Source organism: Seriola lalandi, unplaced genomic scaffold (genome assembly GCF_002814215.2).
Source record: "Seriola lalandi dorsalis isolate HSWRI2012SDOR001 ecotype SW California unplaced genomic scaffold, Sedor1 jcf7180002052955, whole genome shotgun sequence".
NCBI lineage: Eukaryota > Metazoa > Chordata > Actinopteri > Carangiformes > Carangidae > Seriola > Seriola lalandi.
This window is the reverse complement of record NW_019523508.1, coordinates 334,493-360,203: the sequence shown is the minus strand read 5'-3', so window position 1 is coordinate 360,203 and position 25,711 is coordinate 334,493. Positions and strand designations below refer to the sequence as shown.

Genomic DNA, 25,711 nt, shown 5'->3' with positions numbered 1-25,711 from the left:
CTTCATTCCTGTGTTGTCAGTCGGTTTTTGAAGCAGGCAGGCTTTAAGTGCTGTTCTACCAGGACAGGATACATTTATCTACACATGACTACAATGCTGTTACTGTAACATTTTAACATTTAATACCCTGCACGTGTTACAAAGGTTTATGTTGTAGCAAAACAAAATACCCAAGTCATTTTTTTCTTGTGTTTTGTTAAATTTAAACACTGTGTGTGCGTTTCAAAATATTATATGTGACAGAAAACAGATTCTTCTTCACGATATGGTTGAAGTCCTTTCAGCATCACTTCACACAGTCTTTTGAGATCAATAAATAAATGCAGGTTGTTTATTGTGATCCCGTTAAGGCTTCAGTGATGTGCCAGGTAGTTAGGAAAGCCACTGTGAGATACAAAAGAGTGTAGATAGGGAGATTGTGAGCCGAGTTGCAGAATGGTGTATCACAGCAGTGTTTGGTCATGACAAAGATGGTTTTGTTAGGAAAGAGCTCCACCGTGGTCTCCACATTGCACTCTTCTTCCTTCACACAACCTAAAGTCTTAAGATCCAGAACATCAGCTAGGGAGACAAGATAATGGTATTTAGTCATTGAAGTACATTAAAATAAAATAGATTAATCCTGATAACCTTTCTAATGCTTAGGTATTAATTGATAAACTTATACTGACTAAAAATACAGTCTTATCCAACACACCTGCCTTCCCTCGGCCTGTGTAGCATCGCTCGCCGAGGCTGCAGTTGGTTTGAGTGGTGTAGCAGGCGTCCCAGAAGCCCAGATCACAACGGAAACACTCCAGCAACTCTTCCTCCTCCACTAATCCCACAGACTCCATTTGCAGTTGTAGCTGCTCCTGCTCTTCACCTGAGCCCAAAGAACATCACAAACACAGCACTGTTTAAGGTGGGAGACTGTCTCTAATGACAAAATAATTAGCAAAAGAATAGGTAAAAAAAATAAATACTGTCCACTATATTGAAAGCTGGAAAACATGAATGTGACATATAAATCATATGTGTTAATTTAACCGTTATTTAAAGTCCCACTGAGGTTGGAAGATGGCAGACTAAAAAGCTGCAGATAGAATTATACAAAATCAGGCAACAGAAAAATTATACAAAAAACACATGAAAATATTAAAAACACTAAATTGTGAAAAGTGAAGGCCAGAGAATATATAGTCATAAATAGTGCACAGTGTATGTCAGATTCATGAATAAAATTCTTTTTATTATTCAGATTTTGAGGCATTTATGTAATAGTTTGTTGGACACATTTATTATTCAGGGGTTGCAGAATGTGTGAAGTGTTGGAGCGCTGCTGGAGGACATCAAGCCAAACTGATGAGCAACATTCTGCCGAGCTCTCAAGCATCTCAGAAATATTTTGTTTATTCTGCAGCGGCCTGGAATTTGTTTCTTGGAGTGGATGACTTGTGTTATTCAGAGAGTGCTCCAAGTCTTAGGGCAGCATTGTGGTTATTATTAACCAGACAGATACTGGACCTGGAACTATAAAGGTAGCTTATTTGGACACAACAACATATTACTATCCAAGTAGTTCTGGATGACTTATCTGAGATTTAGGTTTCGGGTTTATTGTGAGAACACGCTTCACTGCTGCAACTGGTTGCTGCTGGGAAAAGGATTAATCTGTTCATTAGGTTCTTAAGATGTGTTTCAGTGAGACTCACAATCCTTATCCCCTCTCATCTCGTTAGCTAATGCTAGGTCAGGTGAACAAGCAGACAAAAGAGTAGTGAAGTTGGAAACATTGTGAGACAAAAACAGACTTACTATCAAGTGTCTCTAACCTGTAGTATTCATTGTTTAATTTGTATGTCCTAAATCTATACTCAGTTACCACTTTATTAAGTACACCTTGTCTAATGCAGTTGAATGCAAAAGTCCTGAAGTAAATCCTACTTTAATGAATGGTTAAAATTGTTTTGTTTGAGGTGTTGATTTTGGAGGATGCACAGTAGTATGTGCTGTTGCACTGTGTTACATAATATGTCTCTATTATATTTTGTACCTCATTTAAATCAGTGAGGGTAGACAAAACTACAGCCTCAAAAGTGACCATAAAACAACACTTCTTTTAAAAGACTTTCAACACAAACATAACCTTCATGAAGGGAGGATTTATTATAGAGCTGCAATGATTAGTCAACTAATCAGCAACTATTTTGATAAGCAAAAATGCCAAACTTGATGGTTACAGCTTCTCAACTGTGAAAGATTTCTGCTTTTAAATATACATTTAATATACATATAATATATTAAATAGATGAGTTTTAGAGTTTTATAAAGCAAATAATGACTGGATTAATTAGGAAAATAATCTGCAGATTAATCAATAATGAAAATAACCATTAGTTGCAGATCCTATTTATTGCAGGGCTGTTGTATTTGACAGTTAGTTAGTTAGACTTTATTGTTCCCAGGGGAAATTCTTTTTGACAGCACTGTACATCACAGCACTGCATTGGATTTATATTAACTAATCAAATCCTTATATGTACATAATTCATAAATTATTGAAACCAGCAAGAAACTGTTCATGAATAACAATCAACCAGAAGTTAATTACATTTTTAATGCCCATTTGTATTAGTTGTTGTTGTTGTTGTTGGAGTTTGAGGTGTAGAATCTACAAGTTCTAGTATCAGCATTAGCTGACAACAGGATATACTGTTGGGTCAACGGACACTTACTATAACCCCGGTAATAGGTAATCTTACCTTGAGTAGGTGCGAGCATCATAACGGCAAAAACACAAAATATTAGTTCTCTCATTTTCAGCACAATACTTCCTCCATTGACTGCACCATGAGCACTGCTGAGGAGACCGGAAGCAGGGCTGATATTGGATTAGTCAGGAATGCACCTGCTATTTGTCCTGCACCAATCACAGCTGCTGAAGGCTGCAAATGATCAGAGAAGAGACGTTTTTGGGGAACAGCTGCAATACAAGAGAGGTGGGATGTAGAGTTTGGCAACCAGGAAGGATTTTATGCCTCCCTAAATGTCAGAAAACATCATTTGGTTTAATAGCTGTTTTAACAGAAGTTACAACGTGAACGTCACATATAAAACAAAGCTGATAACTCGTCTCTCCGTTTCTAAAAAAACTACTGAATGTCAGATGTAGACAAAGGTTAAAACTCCTCAGTGGTGGAAAACATTTCTCCATCTGGTCATGAAGACTTCTTAACTCAATCCCTTTTCCTGCTGTAACAGGTGTTAAAAAAAAAAAAAAAACACTTTTTCAAACTGGTGTCTTCAGGCTGACTGATCCTCAGTCACTCTCATCTTTTTGTGCCAAAAAATGTTGATCATAGCTCCTCTCTCTCTTAAGGAACAGAGAAATTGCATGTGTCCTGAGTCAGCAAAGGGTTAAGCAGCTTACAGCCTCCCGTCCGTCTGCTCAGATATGTATCAGTGCACACACACACACACACACACACACACACACACACACACACACACACACACACACACACACACACACAAACAAAGCCCTCTCTCAGAGCAGGGGATTCAATTCAGTTATATTCTCAATGCAGCATAAAACGTGTGTCACTGAATTATGTAACACTGCTGTTCACACAAACCTCACAGATTTCTTGAATTCTCTGTTGCTGCAGTGATGTGTGCAGGTGTGTAAAGATACTGAAATTCCCTCTGGTCAGATCACTGTCAGATTCAAAGAGATCTCATATCTAAATCAGGATTAATGCCTGCTAAATAAAATGTTATATGCAGCATGTATAATAAGAAACAGGAGCGACATTATTCCTGCAACTGGTTGAGTTGTTTGGCTCAGGTAATTTGTAAGAATTTTGATAAACGATTAATCGTATTAATCTTCTTCATTGTGAGGATGTCTTGCTTTTCTTAGTCTTATATGTTGGTACACTCAATATCTTCGAGTTTTGGACTGTTGTTAGGACAAGAAATTGGAAGACGTTGGTTTGGGCTCTGGGAAATTGTCCTGCACCATTTACACTATTTTCCGACAGCTTTCATCTGACATTATCTTGGAGGATGTAGTTCATGGTGCTGTTGAATTTACTATATGAAAAGGTGTTTCTTTTATTTCACCTGCTCTCATTGATATAAATGGGCTGGATGAAATAATAAAAGCCTCAAAAATGATCCTGCAGTTGAGTCAAAATCTCTTTGAAGAAAAACTGAGGATTATAACCTTCATGAAGGGAGGATTTACTACAGGACTGTCTTTAAGCTATCAGGCGTACCTAATAAACTGGTAACTGAGTATAGATGAAAGAAAATTGACAATAATCAATAAAATAATCTGCAGTTTAATCACTAATGACAGTAATCGGTTGCAGCACTATAATCGAGCATCTTTCCTTCTAAATGTAAACACATCAGGGCATCTCACCCTGAGAGGGACTCATGTATGTGCGAGAGCGAGGAGAGAGCTGCTTCTCTAAGCGGTAAGTGCGAAGGAGGCAGCTTGTTACAAGATTCAGTCAAGATTCAGACACAACTCCCCAGCTCATCCCTGCCTCTGAAATATACATCTTAGAACAGAATACTGTACCTACACAAATCCTTTCACTGAGCGTGTGAGAGGGAGAGATGGGTGCTGTTTTTAGCGAGTGAAATGTGTGGCTGAAAATGACTGTATCTTCAGTCTCGGTCGTCATCTGGATGGCAGGATCCCAGCATGGGCTCAAACAACAAGGAAATACTGTAGTCCTAAAGGCACCTATAAAAACCTTCAGACTGATCCCCTGTGTAATTAGAGGCTGCAGGAGAAAATGCTGGCGATAATTAAAATCCTACCCCCGTACCTCTCTTACTGTTCAAACAGGCTCACTTTTAATTGTACCTGATAACATTATACTCTGCATTGTTTTGCCCTATTTTGGCTATTTTGCTGTTTCGTAGAAGCCGAGGACTGAGACGGAGGATGGAGGACGTGAATAAAGCGTAGGAATCAGATTATGATGAGAGAGGAGATGAAAGGTCGGAATGGTGGGAGACTGAGGCTTCAGTTACTCGAATCACAGGACCGCTTTTCTCAGTTAAGCTGCGTCAGGAATAACTCATACCAGCCTCACCAGATTTTGCTGTTTTTTTTTTAAGTCAGTGCTCTTTCTTTTCATTCTATCCAAATTGTTTAAGATCTCGCCTCACTGCACTTGATAAAAGCTAAAACTGAGCCACTGACACTGTGAATTAAAAAAAAAAAAAAAAGTTGAATTACAGAAAAAAAAAATTGAAACTGAAGTCCAAGCTTGCATTTGTACGAAGCACCAGCTGGTATTTATAGCGTGGCTGTAGGAGTCGAGTGAGAGGAGTGTGGCCTTGTGTGCCTCTCTTGTTTATACCGAGACACAATTTCCTCAGATAAAGAGCAGATTACAGTATGTGTGAGATTAGATAAAGACTCATTCAAGACCTAATCTTGCTCATCCACTTAGCTGAACCTCTCCAGCGAGGAAATGTAGACGCTGTTCCTCTACAGAGATGTGTGTGTGTGTGTGAGAGAGAGAGAGGGAGAGGGAGAGGGAAAGCCAAGACTGAGTATGGCACCCAAATAACTTTTCAACAATCCTCCTCACGTCCAAATATGGTCAAACAAGCCATGGCTTTAAGGATTTTTTGGGCATGGGTGAGTTCTAAGACGACAAGATGGCGAGTTGACATCAAACAGCATAGCTCCAATCTTTCAAATGTGGGTGAGTCAGAGAACGATGTAGGACAAAAACACCCTTCACAGACAGTGACTCAGAGACTCTGCGCCACTCAGAGGCACTAAAACATACCAACAAACATTTCATCTGTTTATTGAGGAATGCATAGTCTTTACTGTCTTTACTGTGTGTTGGCACGTGAAACTTTAAATTGTATCTCATCATGCATATTTTAGGAGACAGTAGAAGTGGAACCAGTAGGAGGTTCAGTGTTGCGGTGGCAGAGGAGAGTCTGTCCGTATGTTAAAGTGGATCTCACTAGAGTTGCAGGAGTCTGAGTAGATGGAGGAGTGTGAGATGGACAGGCAGGGGGAGGGAGGGTGAGGAATTGGCTCCTTGTGGTGCAGAACTCGGGCCAGCAGGGTTGACCTTCCCTCCTTCTCCTCCTCCTTTCTGTCCACTTTCTCTTTATCTCCATCGCCTGCATCCGGAAGAGGTGGCGGTGATGGTCTGCTGCTCGTGTTGTGTCTGTTCGTGCGAGGCAGAGAAGCAGGGCCACAGTTCTGGTTTGAGAGGGGGAGTGTGTGGGCTGGAGTGGCCCAGGATCCCTGCTCTCCATCTTTACACTCCCACTGCTCCTGGCAGCCGAAGCTGGACTGCTCCTGCGAATCCTCCCAGCCGTTTCCTCCCTTCAGATCCTCAAGATCATCAGGTGTGTCACGTCTGAGGTCCTCGCGGTCCCGGTTCTCGTACAGCAGCGTGGCGGCGCAGATGAAGATGAACAGGCCCAGTCCCATGATCACGGGCCCGGCCAGTTTCATCCTCTCAGCATGGGTGCTGCCGCGGCCCCCCACAGGCCTTGGTGTTGCAGATACATAGCCCGCCACTGCTACACACATCCCCACCAGAACCACCACCACACCCAACAGAAGCCACACACCTGGGGCAGAGCGCAGGTGCAGCTTGGTCTGGAGGGCTTCGCCTTTCCTGAGGTGTCTGTGGCATACTGGGAGGCAAACAGGTGAGGACTGGGTAGAGTGGGAGGTGGCGGGGCTGCAGACTGGACTGGCTGCTGTCATCCTCTGGGTTCAGACTGAACAGAGAAGAAGAAGACACAGAAAAGAGGACTAAGAGCAGAAATATAAGAATTACGCAAGAAAGTGTTGCATCAGGGGGAGGAGGGGTGGGGGTGCTGGTGGTGTTGTAGAGCATTGCACACAACAGGAAATAGCTGCTTTAATAAGACATGTGGCTGAGTTAATGAGATGCCAACCCTTCTGCAGCTCCTCCAGTGTCTCTGTGGAGCAGCACACAGACTCTCTCCACTCAACCCCGCAGCAGCCCCTCTGAACCCGGGCTGAACTGTTACTGAACCACTCACTCACCATCATGGCAATAAAACACGACTGACCCCTTTCAGGACCTTGTGATTTCACTTCACTATCTCACTGCAGTCATGAAAATGGAGTCACATTACTACGACAATGGCTCCAACTGAACTCATAGTTTAATTTCCTCCGAGGCAAGTGAACATAACATAACGGGTGACTGAACAGGAGGCAAATGAAGATGATAAATTAAGTCAGGCTTCGTAAGTGCTTTTATGCATGCATCTTTTATGTTACATCTTAATTCAGTGCTTCGTTCACTGCAGTTCACTGTCCGGTTATCTGAAGGCAGTCAGTAAGAAATCAGATTGGATACTTGCCTTGTTTTGGACGTAAATCCGAAGCACAAACTGGCTCCTCAGCATTATCAAAATAAATCACCCTGAGTTGCGTTGTTCCTCCCACTCCTCCGTGTATCTTCACCACTTTGATTCGCGGGTAAATCCACACTTTCTCTTAATCCCTCCTCAGATTAAGACGTTTTTCATCTTTGGCTTCACTGTGTGAGCCAACGCAACAGCGGGAGCCGCTGAGCCCGAAATGAAGCTTTAAGTGTGAATAGCAGTCCTTACTAAAAGTGGTGCAAAGCTGCTCTGCTTCTCTGTCTCCCCGCTGCTTGTGCGCCTATGCAGCCCCGTGTTTTGGTTTGTGTGAGTGTGTGTGGAGGAGGGGTCGTGGGAATCTGTGGCTGGTCCAGGGCAGTCCCACGCTGAGCCCAGTTATTCTTAGTGATCACCAGCCATCTAGTGTTTTTAAAATGACTAAAGTTCGTGAAGGAGCAGCCGCCGTGCTCCACCAAAAACCTAAAATTAAGTTAAACACAAGTTAAATATAATTGTTATAATTCATACCGCTTACTTAAAGGGACACGTTAGTGTTTTATATCTCAGTAACTACTCACCCTGTACACTTTACATTTTTGCTGTCTATTCTCAAATACATGTTTAAGATTTTTGGATGATTATTTTTCCCACTGCTCTAAGCAACAGTTGTGGTTTCCATTGAGGTCAGCATTTGCATATTGAATCTTACTTAAAGGGGATTTCCACTGATTTCACACATCAGTCTGTTTATAGCTCTTGGCCAGTACTGCTGCATATGTGGAAACATTTTTTTGCATTAAGTCTTTTGTGGCTCCACAGGGACCTACACTGAAAGCCGATAAATTGCCTCAAGTGATGTCACTTGAGTCAGCATCAGCTGGGTCTGAAGCATGGATGCACGAGAGAGCTGGACATGTGCCGCCTTTCAGCCTTTCATCAAAGGTCTTCTATTTCTCTACTGTCTCTGCTTTCATCCCTTCAGCCAATTTGTCCCAGTGGCCAATCACAGTATTGCAACAAACAAATCTGCCCTTTCCCAAAAAGCATTTTCCCCATAGACCACCATTATAAAAAAGATCTATGTAAAACTGTTGACAGGACACCTCTAGCTACGAACAAGAAAAGCTTTTTACAATGTCTTTAGTTAAATTTGAATAAATGGAGGATTTGTATTTGTAAAAATGTCCCATAGTCTGGAAAAGTGATTTTAATTTTGATGATGTTGCCTCAGTGTAAAGTCTGTGGGCTGAGGGGTCGTGTGCAGGCAGTGCCAGCGAGGGAAACACTAATGTTCATGTGCAGCGAAAACAAGCCCAGAAGCTAGTAAAGTTCTGTGGCTTTTTTTTTTTTTTAAAAGTCTGACAATGTTTGTGTAGTGCAATGTTAAACTTGTGTGGTCCGTTAAGTTGTGAAATCCATCGCATTGCATATCACATTTGTGTTCTTTTTTTTTATTATCCATGCTTCATTATTGTTTCCTGGCCCACATGGCATGCACATGTGTTTCAGCCTGTTCCTTATGGGCCAGGTGTAGTCAGTACACAGCATGATGGTTTCACAGTGGTGGTTGTTGCATACACGACCAGATGTGTGGCCCACACAGCATACTGGTTTGTGGGTGGGTTTTTTCTATTTGCATACGGGTCATGTAAAAGCGGTACACAGCAAACCAGTTTTCAGTTACATGATGAGTCGTGACCACACTGCAGCATGCCGTCTAAAAGCAAAGCCAACTTACTATCATTTTACAGTAAATGTGGGTCACAACCCTTGAAATATTCTAATTTTTAAGTTTAGAGCTTTTTAATTTTAACAAACATTATGACTACATAGATGGGTCCAATGTTAACTTACCATCGTTATATTTTTGAGATGAAAAATTCCATCTCTAATGTTTTAAAGGTTTAAACTTTTTTTTTTTAAATGAATGAAAGTGAGTATATATATTTTGTTTGCTGAATTATTTTTAGACAATTGCACTAGCTTAAATCCAAGTGCCTCCTTTTTTACCTTGGTCTTAAGTCATTATGGGAAGTTCACGTGCACATTGATTTGAAGTCTATAGTGAATTAGCTCGTGATTATAGTGTAATCTAATTCAAACAATGTTCACTGTGATGGATTTGAGAGTCTGCAACCTGATTTTCATGATGTACAGAGATGAACATTTGTCAGTGGCTGCATGTAACCATAAAAAAACACATTTACATTTCTAAAACACAGAACATGGTGTGCATATGGTAATTTGTAATTTATATGGAAACAATACCACAGTGTAAAAATACTGAAGTACAAGTCTTAGTGAAAATAAACACGGACAAAAGTCCTAGAAGTGCTATTAATGAAATCGTCAACAACTACTGAGCTAATATGTCAATAGATAAATGTTGAAGACTGCAATACAGGTGAAAGCTCTGGAAAAGGCAAGTAAGTTGACTTTTAGTTGAGATTGTTTTGTCAAACTACCGACGGTGGAAGAAGTATAAAGATCCAGAGTGAAAGTATCAAAAGAACAATCTGAAACTACTTGAGTTATTAACAAAATGTGTTGAAAGTGTCACTGTAAAAGAAATCAGAAAAAAAGGCCCGTGTAACGGACATATTATTATTATGTGACGTTAACACTCATTGAATAGGTATCATTTTACTACTGTATCTGCTCAAGGTGGCGCTAGTTTTAACTCCTTGTGTATAAAGTAGCAGTTAGCTAGATTAGTCCAGTGGTTCCCAGCCTAAGGGCCGGACCCTTCCCAAGGACCACAACATAAATGCAAGGGGTCATGAGATGATTAATGAGAGAGAAAAGAAGAAAAAGTAAAGCTCTAATACATGAGTTTATATTTATTCATGGACTTCGGTCTCCAGCAGTTATTAAACCACCAGTTTAAAGTTTAGCATTGCATTATATTTACCAGGCTTATCATTTATTATTGTCGGTCCAATCTGAAAAATAACTAGTAACAGCTGTCATAAATGTAGTGGGGTAAGAAGGGCAGTATTCCTCTTTAGTGGAAGCATAAAGTAGCAAAAAAATGAAATACTTAACTGCAAGTATTTTGTAAAAAGTAATTGCTTTTAAATGCAGTACAAAATTGCTTTTAACCCAACACAGATTACATGTCCTAAAAGTGCTGTCAATTTAACTTCAACAGATACTAGCTCATGTCAACAGATCTGTCATCATAAAAACTGAGGAAACTCCATTTGCTTTTGAAATCCATGATTTGGTAAAAAGCTCCAGAAAAAGCTCGTAGGTGAACCCTTAGATGTGACTGTTTTATAAAACTTTTGTACCTAAAAAATTAATTAAGTGGAGTACTTGAGAGTGAATGCGTTTTCCACCATTGAAAATACAACAATGTAGAGATAAAGACTATAGTTTCAGACCATGTGTTTGCGTGTCTGTGTGTGGTGAAATGACTCAGGTCAGTTGAGGACAGAAGGAGGTGTGCATCTCATTTATTTTCACCCATTCACACATTCCGTCAAACAGCCACAGCTACCTCGGAGCCAGGACAGCGTACCATTACCCCTTAAATTAGAATACATAAATAAAAGCTGTTTGCATATAAACAGTTGCTGATGTACACATTCCAACTTGCTGAAGTGCACATTGATTTACAAAGACACTGACTTGACATTGTTTCTTTTCTCAAAATCTCTGTATGAATTGAGGCTCATTTTTTCAGTTCACTGTCACAATGTCCTTCCCTGGAGACCGATGTCAAGGCTTTGCATAACCAAGCAGGAGTAAACCCTTGTAGGAAGCAAGGACAGTCCTTTTGTAGCTGTATACTATTTACAAGGTGAATGACGAGGTTATTTGAACCAAACAAGATGATCAATATCAACGAAACAACTAAAAGCAGTTTTTTTTTTGTTTGTTTTTTTTTTAAACATTCATATTCATGTGCCATTCCCCATAAAAGCAGATAGATACAAACAGAGCTGGTTCATAGTTTCATTCCACCTTAAAAGACTGCAAGTTTCCTTGATTCAACAATTAGCCCTTAGCCCTGCTCGTCACAAAACAATCCCGACCAGTAAAGCAACGCAAACGGGCTGGTGGAAAATTACATCCTCATTTCTCAAACACACTTGGTCACATCTGGACACACGCACACAGACACACAATTTTAACCATCCCCCACTCAATCTAAGCTTCAGTCAACCAAACTAACCAACCTCTCTTGCCTTTGGGCCTGAGGAGCGGCCCATGTTCTCCATCTAGAGGAGACAAGCTGAACTACATAGTGCTTTTGCTCCACTGGGTTTCACATTTAAAAACCTCTCACCACCTCACGATTGTATTTTGCAGCTTTAAAAAAATTTTCTGTTGCTGAATAAAAAGCAACAATCACACTTGTTCCATCTGCTCTGAGCTCAAGCACCATTTCATTACAGTTCAAATAAAACAAGAATGCAAATGCAACTGAATCAAGACACTAAATCCAATTCATAAACTGTACAATGTTAAGAAGCCTTAAAGGTGCTGTAGTTTTTTTTTTTTTAATGATTCAGTAAACAAACACAACATAAGTTAAGGAATCCTCATGGTATCATGTAAAACTCTCCCTCAGGTTGAACAGTGGTGTCCATCACAGAGAGAGGAGAGGAAACGGGGAGATGGACGTTTTTTTTGAGATGATGGCTTCCTCTTCTTCCTGTTCTGTAGCTGCGTCGTCGCAGAGATCGACCGATTAAGCTCATTCAGGTTGATTTTGTCAAATGTCTTTAGCTGAGTGTCGATGAAACCGGAGCTGAGGGACCTGTGAGGAGGGAACGATTCCTCGTGGAGTCAAGTCTTACTCTTCATCGGCGTTCTTCAACATGAGGATGGAGTTGAAAATCTTCAGGGCAGGTCCCAACTTGATTGAAAGGATCTTGACAATGTCCGCTTGGGTGAGTAACAGGAAGGCCTCGCCATCTATTTGCTAAAGAGAAAAAAAGATTCAGCTCCATATCACTGTTTTTACAGACTAATACAGAGTCGGATACTTTTAACTGAAATCCCAAGATTCTTTTAGCTGAAACTGCTGATTCATATTAACCATCTTTTAATTCATTAACCTTTTTGACAGTTACTCATTTATACATCCAGCAGTTACAAAGCAACATTATCATTCATTTGGAGTCGTGTTTCTGTCCATCTGATGAATCTAAGCCATATTGTCTCAGCTTCAGCTGTTTTTGGTCTCTACCAACTCCTGAGGGAAAATGTCTGGCTGTTTAGTGGTTAAATGTTCCGCACTGTTCACTGGCTAGTTGCTAACTCTCTGTCCCCTTTTAATAAAACAACAAAAGGTTTGTTTCAAACCTGAACACAGAAAATATTGTGAATAAAAATCTTGCGAAAATACATGTGGTTGCTGTGCACACTGATGCTGACTGGTAGAACTTTTAGATGACTTAAATCATATGAAAAACTTGTTGATCTTCAAGAATTGTTACAGATATAATCAGAGTGAATGGAGGCATATCAACACTTGTGCATTTCTTGGGCTGTAATGAATTTCAATATATAATTAAAACCTTAAATAATCATACTAGGCTTGATGGGGAAATGTGAATTGACTGTATATCTTCAAAGATTTTTGATATATGAATCGTTTGGTAACTTTAAAACTGCAGAAGTTGTGAATCAAGTGTTTTTAAAATCACATTTTTCAGAAATGCCTTCGTGATATGAAAATGTATGCAAATTGCAAAAGAAAAACACAGTGGAACTGCATAAAATTACACGCGTCTGCACAGCAAACACACTATGTGTAGACACGTCAGGCTTTTATTTGTTTGCTTTATGTCAGACAGAGGACCAAATACAGATGGCAGCAGCACACACTGAATCGATTAATGTCACTAGATTGAAATTGGAGATAGTTATGAAGTGCTCACCTCTGTTTTAAATGTAGCAGCATGTTCTTTGCATCCAGGGAGTCCTTTGACAAAACTGGCCACCTGATGAACAAAAAGAGACAACATACAGAGAATACCTCCAGACAGACTGCCAAATATAATACTCCAGTTAGTAAATGTTTATTTACTGATCAAAGTGGTTTATAAGTCTTCATTGAATCTCAGTTGATTACCTGGCAGGCAGAAAGAAAGCACCACAGCTCTACTTGATAATTCATGCAGTTTCTCTAAACAACTAGGTGCCTTCATGTTGGGTAAGTGAATGAGGAGAATGTCTGCTTTTCATGTGTGAGCGAGTAAGCATGTCTGACCTCCTCAGCACTCCAAGTGGCCACTCTCTTGGCAGTCAGCCCCAGGACCTCAGGCAGCAGCTGGCAGTGTTTGTCCCAGCAGAGAGCCACCCGGTGGGGGGGGGAGGCAGAGATGCCGGGGGAGAACACAGACTCGTGGAGGGCCTGCTGGAGAGAGATGGCATCTGGAGAGGCTGAGGAGAGGGAAGAGGAGGAGGAAAGGCAGCAGTCAGTGGGGGTGAGGTGGTGATTTACATATTTAATCTCATCCCATTTTACACACATTCACACGTACCTTTACTGTCTCCAATCTCCTCTTTAACATAGTGCATTTTCAGGTATTTAGGAACTGGAGCAGTCCTGAAGGAGACATCAACATACAAATTAGAAGGTAGTCGATAACACACGCCAACATCCTCTGTACTGAACTTCTGCAGCAGTTTCTTGCGATGGTTTCATGACAGGTACCGTTTAGGCCTTGTTCCATTGTGGCCCTGCTCACTGGCTCCACTCGGTGGATCGGGCTGGTTGTTGCGCCCTAAACGCTCAGCTTCCACTGTCGCCGGTTTCCTAGCAACACAGATAAGCCCCTCTCAGGTACTGACCACTGGATAGAGTTGCATGCAAAACACTGATAGGAGTCCTCCTGGGAGTGTTAGTGGCTGTTTTAGTGATCATGCTGTTTTTGTAAAGTGTTGTTTTTGTACATGTTCAGCCTCAAACCTGTTCTGGGAGTCCTCGGCTCCTTCAGGATGCTCGGGCGTTGAGGAGGTCTGTGTCGTAGTGTTCGTGTGAGGATCAGGACGTCGCCCACGAGGATGTGGACCGCTCAGGGTGAGAGGTCGTTCTCCACTGAGGCGGTCTGGCAGCAAGCCCTCCTTGTTTAGATTCATCTCAGAGTAAGGGCAGCTCACCTGACTGCACACATGAAGACACACAAACTTTACCCTGGCATTAAACGAACCTTTCAAAGAAAAACATTCATTCTATAGCTGTGAATGAGACAATTAAATAGGGTTTGAGAAATAGGAAGGAAAAGCAGCTTAAAAAAAAAACAAACAAAAAAACACCTTAAAGACTCAAAACTCCCACACACACACACACACACACACACACACACACAACACACACACACACACACACACACTTACACTACGAGCAGCCCACACAAGTACAAATGACATTTAAGAACACAGTCAAACTGAAACACTATCTTCTACTCCTGTAGTTATTGCATTCATACTGATAAAATATATAGACATGAAACGTTAATGATCTGAAAATAATTCTCATTAAACCGCTGTTAAGAGCAGTACCAATGGAAAATGAAAAGTAAAAAAATTTGGATCACTTTCAAAAATTGAGATTTAAATTTATTTTTTAAATTATTTAAAAGTAGGACTGCATCATTACGAGGTGCATGAGGTAAAAGTAGTTGACTTCACTGAGACAAAAACTCATGTATAATATATTCACCGTGATAAAGGGGGGTGGAAAATATTTATACACCATATGAAATGAAAATGGGGAAGTAATGTGAAACAGAGTAAGAAAAGAACAGGAGACTGTGACAGCACAAAACTGGGTATATGGTACTGACGTGTAGTGGGTCCCATAGCGAGGTCCTCTGATGTGGCCAACCCCGTTGCATCCTGGGGTAGGACATCCTTGTCCTGGGGCAGTCAATAAATCACTGGAGCCTGGAATATACACACACACAAGGGAGTGTTAATAAAACTATGCAAACAACTGCAAGACCATTTCCATTTTGAATTCATTATAGATTCCTCCCACCACCACATCCAGAAGTTAAATGAAGGCAGAGACAAACTCTGCTGACTCATCTGTTGAAATTACAATTTTGGATCCCTCTCCTAAGAAACCTTGACTGACCTCACTGAGTAGAATGCAGGACAGATGTGTGTCTCACCGTTAGGGTACTGTAGTGGGTGTCCTGTTTTCTGACACCACCCTACAGGGTGCAGATCAGGGCAGTCTGTCTCCACCCAGTAATCGTACTCTGAACTCCAGCCATCAAAATGGATCTAGATGAGAAAACCAGCAAATTAGACACGAGCTGAGTCGAGTCAAAGACCATCTTGACGAGGCGACATGTCGTACCTTCAGTCGGTGGTCCTCTGTGTTTGATATAGTTGCAACACGGATGAGCATGGGGTTCCTCTTATCAACAGCTTCCACTTTCATCCCAATCTGGAAGCCATGTAGAGGTCGCTGAAAACACATAATAAAAATCACATGACTTTATACAGGCTACTGCAGCGCATACATCACTATAAAGTTTGATGTACTTGTATTTGTGTGTGTGTAAATCATACTGGTTTGAAAGCCCGAGCAGGAGCTGCCTGTGTGCCTGTCTCTTCCAGGTATTTCTCCCATGAGAAACTCTTCGGTTGCTTATATTCTAAGGAGATGAAATAAAAGACTCATTAGATCCATCATCAGTGAAGACAGTCCACATTAACACAGACACTAATATGTTCTCATAGCTTAAACAATAGAAACAATCTGGTCATCCACAGGAAGCAACAGCAGCATGCATTTCACCAGCACTATAAAATTAGCTTAATATATTTGCTTAAGAAGAGTTTTGTCTCATTTCTTTCTTGCAGTAGTAACACAATTTGGAAAATACTACAAAAATGTAGAATACTTTCTATAGAAAAATACATCTATAGCACAAGTTAGAAGAATCAGCTTTATCAATAGAATCTAAATCTTGATTAGTGACTATCTGACAGTGTTAAATCCTACATTAATTGGGCCCTACAGTATATTAAAGTAGTTTATACTGACCCACATGTGTCTTGGTCTGTGTCTTACCAGCTGGCGTGGTCAGAGTTAGCTCAGCCTCTTCGCAGTACCCCACAGGATGGATATATGGACTGCTGGCATCGCACCTTCCACAACACAATATGCAGGTGAACGCATGCATGAAATGTGTATTTTTCCTACTTTTCCAGGAATTTTGTTCAATTCCCAAACCTTATCACATTTATTTCCAGTACCTATTTTCCTACCCACACTATAGCAGCATCGCTAAGAAGGCGTACAGATGTTTTGCTCCAGATGATTTCATTTGATTTCTAGCTACAGCAGAGCTCGAAGTGGACTAGGGAATATCTTCAGATCACCTTGTTCTTTCAGTCTTAGACCAGGCTCTCACCAGTAATCATATGTATCATCCCAGTTGTCAAAATGAATGAGCAGGCGGTTGTCGACAACAGCAGCAATGGTTGCTACACAGATCAACGAAGGGTTCTTCCTGTCGACTGCCTCCAACTTCATTCCTGCTCTAAATCCAGATGGAGTCACAGACTGAAAGAAAAAAATGAAAATACATATTTAGCCTTTGTATACACAATGCATAGAAAGCCCCTGAATGAAATAACCATCTGATGGTTTCAGAGTGCGGTTGTGTGGTTAATACTCACTGTGTTTAGGCTCTTGAAAAGGTGTTTTGGAGCAAGTTGACCCCTACAGTTCTTCACATACATGCTCCAATTAAACTCTCCATCTTTACAACCTAGAAGACAAACTTTGTCATGAAATTTGCCACTAATATTTACAAAAATGTTTCATAGCCAATGTTTTTTTATTTATTTGTAAAATCACATGGCTACCTTTAGGCAACAATAACTTGTGTCCATTCTTCTCACACCAGCCAGCTGGTTTCATATCCCACGAGTCAGCGTTGGCCCAGAAGTCATAGCATTCTGGGTAACCATCAAAGTGAAGCCTTACCCTGTAACCTTGGATCTGCGAGGCAAAGAGACACCGGGGACATATTCAGGTCAAATAAACAGTGTGATATTCCTTATTATAAACAGAGATAAAGACATACACGCTCTTCGTAAAAAACCATTAGCACCCGTACCTCTGCAACAGAGAGCACACAGAACAGAGACGGGTGAGACGGGTCCAGTCCCTCCAGCTTCATCCCCACCTTAAAACTGTTCCGGCTCTGAGGAAACGACTGGTGCTGCGAACATCACAGCCCAGATCAGTTTCACACATTGGATAAACAAAAATAAATATCTGGTTATACTAAACAACATTAAGGTGGCAGGTGTATGTACAGAATTATACCTCTTTAAATAGTTTAACAGGAGCAGAGATTGCCCTCTCCTCTTCAAGGTAAGCAGGCCAGCTCCATGCCCGCTTCTTATTGGGAGGGGCAGTCACTGAGGATAGGCCAAAAAAAAACAAAAACATCATTCATACGGTATATGCCTCGTCACCCAGTTTAAAGTATTATTTGACAGTTTCTTAAATCGTGGCATGAAAATTCACCAGATAATTAGTGAAAAAAATGTATTTATAACTATATACTTCACGTACATGTGAAATTGCTCATAATATTAATATGTAGAAAATAACCCAGTATATATCAGCTCTCATTCATTCTTGTCGACTATCACACTTAGAGACGCAGCGTTAAATTAGAATTAAGACATTTAAATGTCAATTACAAAATAAGACTAATGTTTATCTAATCTAATATTCGAAAACAAAGTTACTGGTGATACATCAGAGGACAGTCTTCACTACTGGGTTATTTTTTCTCCAGTTCAGTGCAACAACAAACTGCGACATTGTTTTTAGATGTGTCGAAGACTCTTTAAGGCCTTGAATTTAGGCAACAATGTCAGAGATTTACAGATTTCCATAGGATGTAGAGACAGAGACAGGAAAACAACTCTCTCCATCCTTCCTTCCCCTTACAGTGGTAGCAGTATAACATACCCAGTTTTGCAATTTTGGCACCTCTCCTGCCTTTGGTAGTCTTGGCCTTTTCCTACAAAAGGTGAATTGAATGAAACATATCAATAATCAACACCATAAGCAAAGATGAATGATAAGAATAAGAAGAAGATATCTTGTTTACAAAAACAGTTCTAAACACTTGAGTGGGCCAGTAGCTCTGGAAGATAACAACAGTGGTGACGAAACCTAAGAGAATCCTCCTCCTTACCTCTGGTTCCTCTTGGTTGTCTTCCTCTTCGTCACCAGAATCCATGTAGATCTTCCTCTTTTTGCGCACACGTTTACCAAGTCTCTCTCCTTCCACTGCTTGACTCTCCCGCGCTTCCCCTGGAGACGATCTTTAAAAAAAAAAAGAAAGATTTGGCTTGTGGCGAAATTACAAACCAAAATAATCTGAACAATGAAAAGGCATCGGAGAATACAAAGTGTGGGGTTTTACCTGCCGCTGGAGGGCTGTGCACAAATGGAGCTACAGAATTTACCCTGAAAGAGGGCATCCCGGGAAACACGGCCACCACAGGCCCGGCACCTTGACAGCTCCCCATTTGGGCCCATGTCAGCATTAGAGCCAACTTCAACACTGGGACCAACCTCCACACTGGGGCCCTCCTCTAAAGACAGAAGCACAGGACCAGGCGCTAGAGGACAGAGAAGAAGAAGAAAGGGGATGAAACTGAAGCTGTTCACTGTACAAAACATGGGTAGAGCATTAAAAATAATCACTGCAATTCTTTATTATAACAGTGTTGTAAGGGTTAAACACGTGCTGTCATACTTTTGCCTTGGGACGACCCTGGCTGACTCTGATTGGCTGGAGCTTTGGCTATGCCGGTCTGTGATTGGCCCTCCGGGGGAGGGGTGGGAGTGTGAGAGGGAGCTGGGTCCAAGGTCTCACGGTTAGGCTCTGCCACCTGCCCTTTGACCTCTAGGTCTGTGACAATCTCAAGAGTCCCAAACTCTGTCATGCGGAACTGAAAGACACAAAGGAAGAAAAACAGATATGCTCATCAGGTTTCCTCAAAGGAAACTGCAGAGCCGAGGTGGTAAGCCACCATGATCCTCATTCAGCTTGTCTCCAAATGACTGCCTAAGCAATACACACTCCTTAACATTGGCATTTCTTCTCTTTTTCCCTTGAAGGTTTACATTTAGTCTTTAACAACAAGTTAATCGTCTATGATGCTTGCAGATGTGGTCTTTACTTCAAGGTAGCTCACCTCTGCTATGAAACATTGCATGAAACCCTGCTCTTACAAATCTGAGTGTATTCAGAGCTATATTAACATTTAAATACTGAAGAATGGACAAGAACAAAAACAAATCTCTCGTACCCTGATGTCGCTGCCTGGCAGCGTCGCGATACCATCCTTCCAGTCCAGAGCACCCATCATGTCAAACTCCGCTCCCTGGGAGGGGCCATCACTGGGTGGAGTGTCAGTCATTCCCACTCCTCTAATATCCCCAACCTGCAAAAACATAAGTCAGATAAAAAAACGCTGTCATATATTGGCACAAAAGCATTTCAAATCTCCAAGAGATATAACACAGGTGAAATAAATAGGTTCAGTCCACAGCATTGACTTTAATTAAGACACTGTTTAGTGTCTATTGCGTTGACTGCGTGTGAGTATCACTGTGAAGCAGACCCCCCCCCCCTTCCGACGGGCTAGTGTTTTACCTACAATGTGCTCCCAACTACAAATGCAGTTTCTTCCTGCACTTGTAAACAGCATCGCGCAGCATCACCGCCAGATGGCGACTGTGTGCTGGCTTGCAGGATACACCATGCACTTCGATTTCAGACAAAACAGTCAATAATAATATTGTTTTGCTGGTCAACTAACCGGGAAATACATGCACAAACGGCCTCATTAGGGTAAATCTTCATCAAGATCATTGACAAACATGAGGAAAGATGTCTCAACTTTAAGTTAACCACACAAGTTCATCTTTTCCTTGTTTTAACAGTATCTCTTAAAACCGGCTGTTTGCCTGGCCATGAACAAGTGAGAGGGTTATTTCTTTATCAATTTTAAGGAGAACACTGTTTTGTGCACTGACTGGCCAAACTTAAAAACGTTTCAATTCGACTAATATTATGATATAACGTTTTAGTGTTGACGCATGATCAACAATGAATTAAGGTGGTATTTTCTGTTTGCACGGTGGCCATAACCATGTGAAAAGTAAACAAAAGCCCGAGCTAATGGATCTTGATTAAGTTTGACTTTGCACCTCATACCTCAGTTTTATTCTGTCCATAAATAAAGTGTATGTAAGAGCGCCCATGATTAGCATTCGTCTTATACAAAATGGCGGAGCATAGGAAGAGGCCACCAACACGTTTAAACTATGTAAATTACTCAAGTTACCAATTTAAACAAATCATGCAAAGCCGCTATGCGTCGAACAAAACCAAATGCATGCTGTGTAATTTCCTGACTTGGTGTTTTCCTTCACTCTGGTTATTTTCTTCACTTTCCCCTTGTCACGGAATGTCAGCCCAGGTTGCTAGCTAGCGCTGACATGAAGCTAACAGTCAGCTAGCTCCACTCCGTCCAGCTGAACGGAGGATAGCTTCACGGCTAGCCGTAGCATTGTGACTGGATGCAGCCAGCTAAGGACAATCTGTAATAAATAAGTTTCCCGGTTAATAACAATAGGAAAATGCATTTTACCAAACGCTAACGTTTCGCAGAACATCGCACACACTCGCAATAACACGACGCTCCTGTTACGAGCTTCAACATTGTTGCTTGATTAATTTCTTCAATAGAAACTTGAAAAAAACGATTTATTCTCGCCGTTTTAAATCAGAGTGGAAATAATGAGAACTAACCCCAATTGGCAAAACGAAGGTCGGTTTTTCAAATTTCGCCACTGTTAAGTGCAATAAATGAGTATTAGCGCCCGTATTGTTTAAAAATGTGGAACTCACCTCGTTTCTGTTTTAACTCTTATTTAGAGCTGGATAGAAGAGGGGTGCGCATGCGTGTAAGATGCGCTGCCTGACAACTTTGGGTCTCGGAAAAGTTCAGTACACTATCGGTGGTCAATACCAGGCCTGTGTGCACTCATAACACGCCCAAAACTCAGTTCACTGCCGATATAACCAATACTACCAACGGACTGGGGGTCATGTTTCAGCCTTTGGCCGTAGCAGCCTCAGAAGTGCCCCCCCCCCACATAAGAAGTACGAGTGTGTATCAGCGGAGCGCAGGGACCGCAGTCTGTCTCATTAGCGTCCAGGAGCGTCCGGTTCATCTGTGGCGAAAAACCGGCTGTTTGCTCCTCGGTTTACAACCGTCTACGACCGTTTGACGGCCGGTTTATGAACACACCACCCGAGAACAGGCGATAATCAGTTTGTAAGCGCCAGTGTACAAGTGTAGGATTAAATACTCAGGCCTGTAAAAATCACTCGAAGTAACAGTTTCAAGCAAAACCACGCGTACACGTCGCTGCACTAGAGTCCGGACTGATTTGGCTCTTTATACACATCTAGAGTTATGTGGGCTAAAATGTGAAAAAACAGCAACGTTAAGGGAAGTCGGGCAAAATAAATACACTCATTCCGTTTATCCGTATCTAACATTATCGAAGCACTACGTCTAATATGTTTAATTGCGACAATGAGATTATATTTTAACTGGCATTCATCAGCAAAGAATCTCCTGCGACGTTTTACTGTGGTACCACCTCTTAAGGCACTTCAACGCTACTTGATGTATGGTTTATGATTTTAATGTGACAGCTATTCCATTTAAAGTCAATCACGTAATTACTATAGGGCACTTATTCCTTGTCTGCTTGGTGTTAAGTATTTGTTGGGTCGCTGTTGGTCCATATACTAAATATTCAACCCAAATTATCTCCAGCTAACCTGCAGTATTCAATCCCTCCCACATAGGGCGGCTATGGTTTCTCCGGTAATAATACGGTACAGATTTCGCCGTTTTCTCCTTCAATTTTCTGAAAACAGATAGCACCCGAAGCTCAAAATTGCTACAATATCCACAACTATGAATTCTGTTGCTGGTTAACAGGTAGATGTTGAGAAAAGTCTTTATTTCAGTCAACAAAGGCCGCCTTGATACGAGGTGAAATGAGTTCAGGCTCGGCTGTAAAAGCGGCGGCGCTGCTTCGTGTCTTGCGTTTGTCGCTAGATGGCAGGAGAAGTCCAGTTTCTGAGGGATTAACCGGGTCGTTCAGCCTGCTGCAGCCTGGATTATTTTTGTTGTATTAACATCAAGCACAAACCATGAGATGGCATTCAAAGGCAAAGCGGTCGACTCGAAGGTAAGAGGACAAGATACTGTGTCATGATTTAACCTGCAATAGGCGCCTCTGTGGACTCTCAGTCTGTCAGTCGGGACCGACTGTAGGGAAATCATGTGCGACAAAATAACGAAGAGGATATGACAGGCTCGTGTTAAGAGCTGTTTTTTTTAATAATATACAGATACATAATTTGCCATTTATCATAATCCAAACTGTATGCAGCAGGTCAGGCTTTGCAGGCGATAAGAGTCGCTATCTGCCTGTTACAGTGCACATCCCTCCCCCCTGCAGCCTGGTAGCCTATAATATGTAAGACTGCATACAGCTTCAGGTTAGTGTTTGGTAATTGTTGCTATACCTTGAGAATATGTTGTGTTGCCTACTAGACAGATTAGATACTGTATTGTGAAATAATGACTCCTTCTCTGTCTCAATCCCACAGACCGTGCTCTTCAATCTGCTGCTGTGTTTGCTCATATTTTACTCTCTTTTCTACATGATTGGGAGTGTGTGCTTCGGTGCCTTCAGGTGTGAATCCCTCACACGCATGCGCACAGGCACACATGCAAGCACAGCTATACTCTTCAAAGCACCCCCCCCCCATTTCATACTTAGTTACTAGTTTCCTTACCAACATTTTTCATATAAACTATGTTGTGACAATATAAGGCATAGTCATACAGATTAAACAAAAGTATACAAAGTAATTAAAAAGAGAGGTTTTAACACTTTTATTTTACAGGTCATATTACTTCCCAGTAATTTAATTGGAATTACCAGCAAATATTTATATGTGGCCATTTTGTAGAAATTATAGTAAATTATAGACGATATTTGGAGACTGTTGTTTCTGTGTTTAATAAGTTGAGTTGAAAATATAAAGACAACTACAGTAAAATCTTAATGACTGACTGTAAAAATATTTGGGTAACATAAGCAGTTCAGTCTAATTAATTAATTGGAAGGGTACAAGTTGAACAATGTGCCTGTTTTTCTTATAATTATTACCAAATTACATAGTTATTTCCATGAATCTTCAGATTAATTTGTACTGGTGTCACTCCCTTTCAAATAAATAACCGGAAGCTGAATGATCTGTACAATAGAGTTACCAAATTATACAGCTACAGCTAGTTGCACATTTATGGATCAGCAGTACATATTTAACAGTATATAATATTGTTTCGCTCATGCAGTCAATTTTCCCGTGTCAAGTGCTTTTACTAATTGATACTTCTAGGACTAAATATCTGTGACCAAATTTCAAGTGTATCAATCAAAATAACTGCAGAGTTATCTAATAAATAAATCAATAAACTGTCTCAGAATTTGTGATGTTTACCAGATTCTGCAATGACAACCACAAATCACACAAATTGAAACTATAGAAGGCAAGAAACCTAATGTGATGATGATCATAGCTTCCAGACCCTCATCCCCAAGAGCTGCAGGTTCACTCTACATCCGAAATTGATGAATTGCAATTTGGTAATGGTAAATGGTAATGTTTTTTTGTGTCCTGCATCTTTCCTTCAATGTGACGCCCTTTTGTAGAGGGTTCTCCTGTCAGAATAGCCTTTTAGAAACTTTTATTAACTCTATTTATTGTCATCTTTACAAGGTGAATATTATTAAATAAAACTGTCTAAAAATAAACCAGGGAAGAAAGTGTTTTGTTTTGTTTTTTCTTTTCTTTTTTTTACTGGATCATGCATAGTTTGAACTTTGTATTTAATGGGTACTTAAAGGTAATGATATACATACACAGTGCACACAGAGCAGCAGCAACAGGGGATCAATAGGGGCCCAACATCTTATTTTTGCTCCAGGGCCCCAACATTACCAGAAAATCACTCTGGTGTTTACAACACAGGGTGATTTCTTTTTTTAAAAAAAATCTCTTTCAGGAGTGTTTGCATTACTTTTTCCATATTGTCTGGCCTATATATTGAGACTCCCCTGACCTGAGGCCAGGTAGATAATACAAGAGCACCAACTGAAGTAATTTCTCCTCATTTAGGTTGGATCACTTTGACGGACTGATTCCATTTGACTTTAAGACGGAACCTGCTGAATCCAACTCCAAATACTTGGGTGAGCACACTTCGTGCAGCCAACATAATAAACAATGAGTGTGAACTTTGTACAGATAATGTATTGTCCTGCTGTGTTGGTCTCCCTCAGTGAACCTCCTGTCCTTGGAGCTCACCTACTTTTGTAGCGGCCTTTTGTTTGCTGCAGTGGTGAGGAGGCGGGTGTGGGACTACGCCCTCACTGTCACACTTCTGCATGTAATGATCACCAGCCTTGGTGAGCAGAAATCTAACAATGTATCCACCCAGATTACTCAAACATATTACTCCATGTGTTGTGAAACTGTATAGTTTGTTTCTGTGTTGCAGTGATGTTGGAGTTTCCCATGGTGTGGCAGTGGTGGCTGGCTTTGGGTAAAACAAACATGACTGGCACTTTATCTGTAAGTTATTGTATCTAGTTTTGTGAGCTCAGTTCTCTTAAATGCTCTACCTTTTTGTTGTTCCATAGGTAGCGGCTTGTTTCTGATGATCTGCAATGGTCAGCTGATAGCTTATTTCACCTGCCAGAGTGACCAGAGCCACGCCTCCTTCAGCATCTACTGACACACAGACAAGTAACTGAATAAACTGTTTCAGAAACAGCCTTGTGAAGTGGAGTAGAAAGGATCAGACCAGATGCTCTCTTCTGTGAGACACCCATTAGATTCTCCGTGGTGATGGGCTTTCTCTGTTTTCAGTCACTAAAAAAAGGTTTCACCATCACACATAAAGTCAGCGCTGGGTCTGATTTGTGTTTAAGGGTTGTCAACAGAATACCATCCGATTCTGTCATGTAAATACCGGAAGGAGACGTTCACTGTATTTCTCTTGTGATGCACAATGCCTTAGTCACTATGCAGGATTTCAAGGCAGCCTGTGAAGTATTCACAGTACCTTTGTAAGCTGTGAATGTAATAGCTGAATGGGAATGTTGCAATACATGTTTGAAGTATAATTTAAAGATATAAATATTAAGTATTAA

At 41.0% G+C, this 25,711-nt stretch overlaps 4 protein-coding genes across 7 annotated transcripts; 1 reads left to right on the top strand and 3 right to left on the bottom strand.

Moving 5' to 3' along the window:
* Window positions 1-99: 99 nt before the first annotated feature.
* LOC147819480 (protein Bouncer-like) lies at window positions 100-5,270 on the bottom strand. Its single transcript, XM_087172483.1, has 3 exons — window positions 2,745-5,270; window positions 698-865; window positions 100-561 (listed from the first exon to the last, which is right to left on the bottom strand). Exons 1-3 carry the CDS (start codon window positions 2,797-2,799, stop codon window positions 332-334), a joined length of 453 nt encoding a protein of 150 aa, XP_087028609.1. The 5' UTR covers window positions 2,800-5,270; the 3' UTR covers window positions 100-331.
* Window positions 5,271-5,809: 539 nt separating this feature from the next.
* On the bottom strand, window positions 5,810-7,707 carry LOC111650835 (uncharacterized). Its single transcript, XM_087172482.1, has one exon. The coding sequence runs from the start codon at window positions 6,749-6,751 to the stop codon at window positions 5,939-5,941; it is 813 nt and encodes a 270-aa protein (XP_087028608.1). The 5' UTR covers window positions 6,752-7,707; the 3' UTR covers window positions 5,810-5,938.
* A 3,117-nt stretch (window positions 7,708-10,824) lies between these two features.
* On the bottom strand, window positions 10,825-21,488 carry l3mbtl1b (L3MBTL histone methyl-lysine binding protein 1b). Of its 3 annotated transcripts, XM_087172479.1 has the most exons (23): window positions 21,312-21,487; window positions 20,817-21,001; window positions 19,705-19,839; window positions 19,149-19,344; window positions 18,813-19,011; window positions 18,582-18,711; window positions 18,353-18,404; window positions 17,696-17,790; window positions 17,484-17,588; window positions 17,230-17,365; window positions 17,041-17,132; window positions 16,773-16,924; window positions 16,403-16,506; window positions 15,925-16,010; window positions 15,710-15,820; window positions 15,519-15,633; window positions 15,189-15,288; window positions 14,312-14,506; window positions 14,057-14,158; window positions 13,884-13,948; window positions 13,610-13,782; window positions 13,278-13,340; window positions 10,825-12,316 (listed from the first exon to the last, which is right to left on the bottom strand). In XM_087172479.1, the coding sequence occupies exons 3-23, from the start codon at window positions 19,813-19,815 to the stop codon at window positions 12,188-12,190; spliced, it is 2,511 nt and encodes an 836-aa protein (XP_087028605.1). In that variant the 5' UTR covers window positions 19,816-19,839; window positions 20,817-21,001; window positions 21,312-21,487; the 3' UTR covers window positions 10,825-12,187. The 3 variants fall into 3 exon arrangements, with proteins under 3 accessions (XP_087028605.1, XP_023256572.2, XP_023256573.1); XM_023400804.2 differs by lacking the exon at window positions 20,817-21,001 and having other exon boundaries at window positions 16,430-16,506; window positions 21,312-21,488; XM_023400805.2 differs by lacking the exon at window positions 20,817-21,001.
* An 845-nt stretch (window positions 21,489-22,333) lies between these two features.
* Window positions 22,334-25,707, top strand: LOC111650866 (putative transmembrane protein 244). 2 transcript variants are annotated; one of them, XM_023400811.2, is made up of 6 exons: window positions 22,334-22,672; window positions 23,097-23,182; window positions 24,675-24,748; window positions 24,839-24,964; window positions 25,057-25,101; window positions 25,199-25,707. In XM_023400811.2, exons 1-6 carry the CDS (start codon window positions 22,640-22,642, stop codon window positions 25,291-25,293), a joined length of 459 nt encoding a protein of 152 aa, XP_023256579.1. In that variant the 5' UTR covers window positions 22,334-22,639; the 3' UTR covers window positions 25,294-25,707. The 2 variants fall into 2 exon arrangements, with proteins under 2 accessions (XP_023256579.1, XP_023256580.1); XM_023400812.2 differs by lacking the exon at window positions 23,097-23,182.
* The last annotated feature ends 4 nt before the right edge of the window (window positions 25,708-25,711 follow it).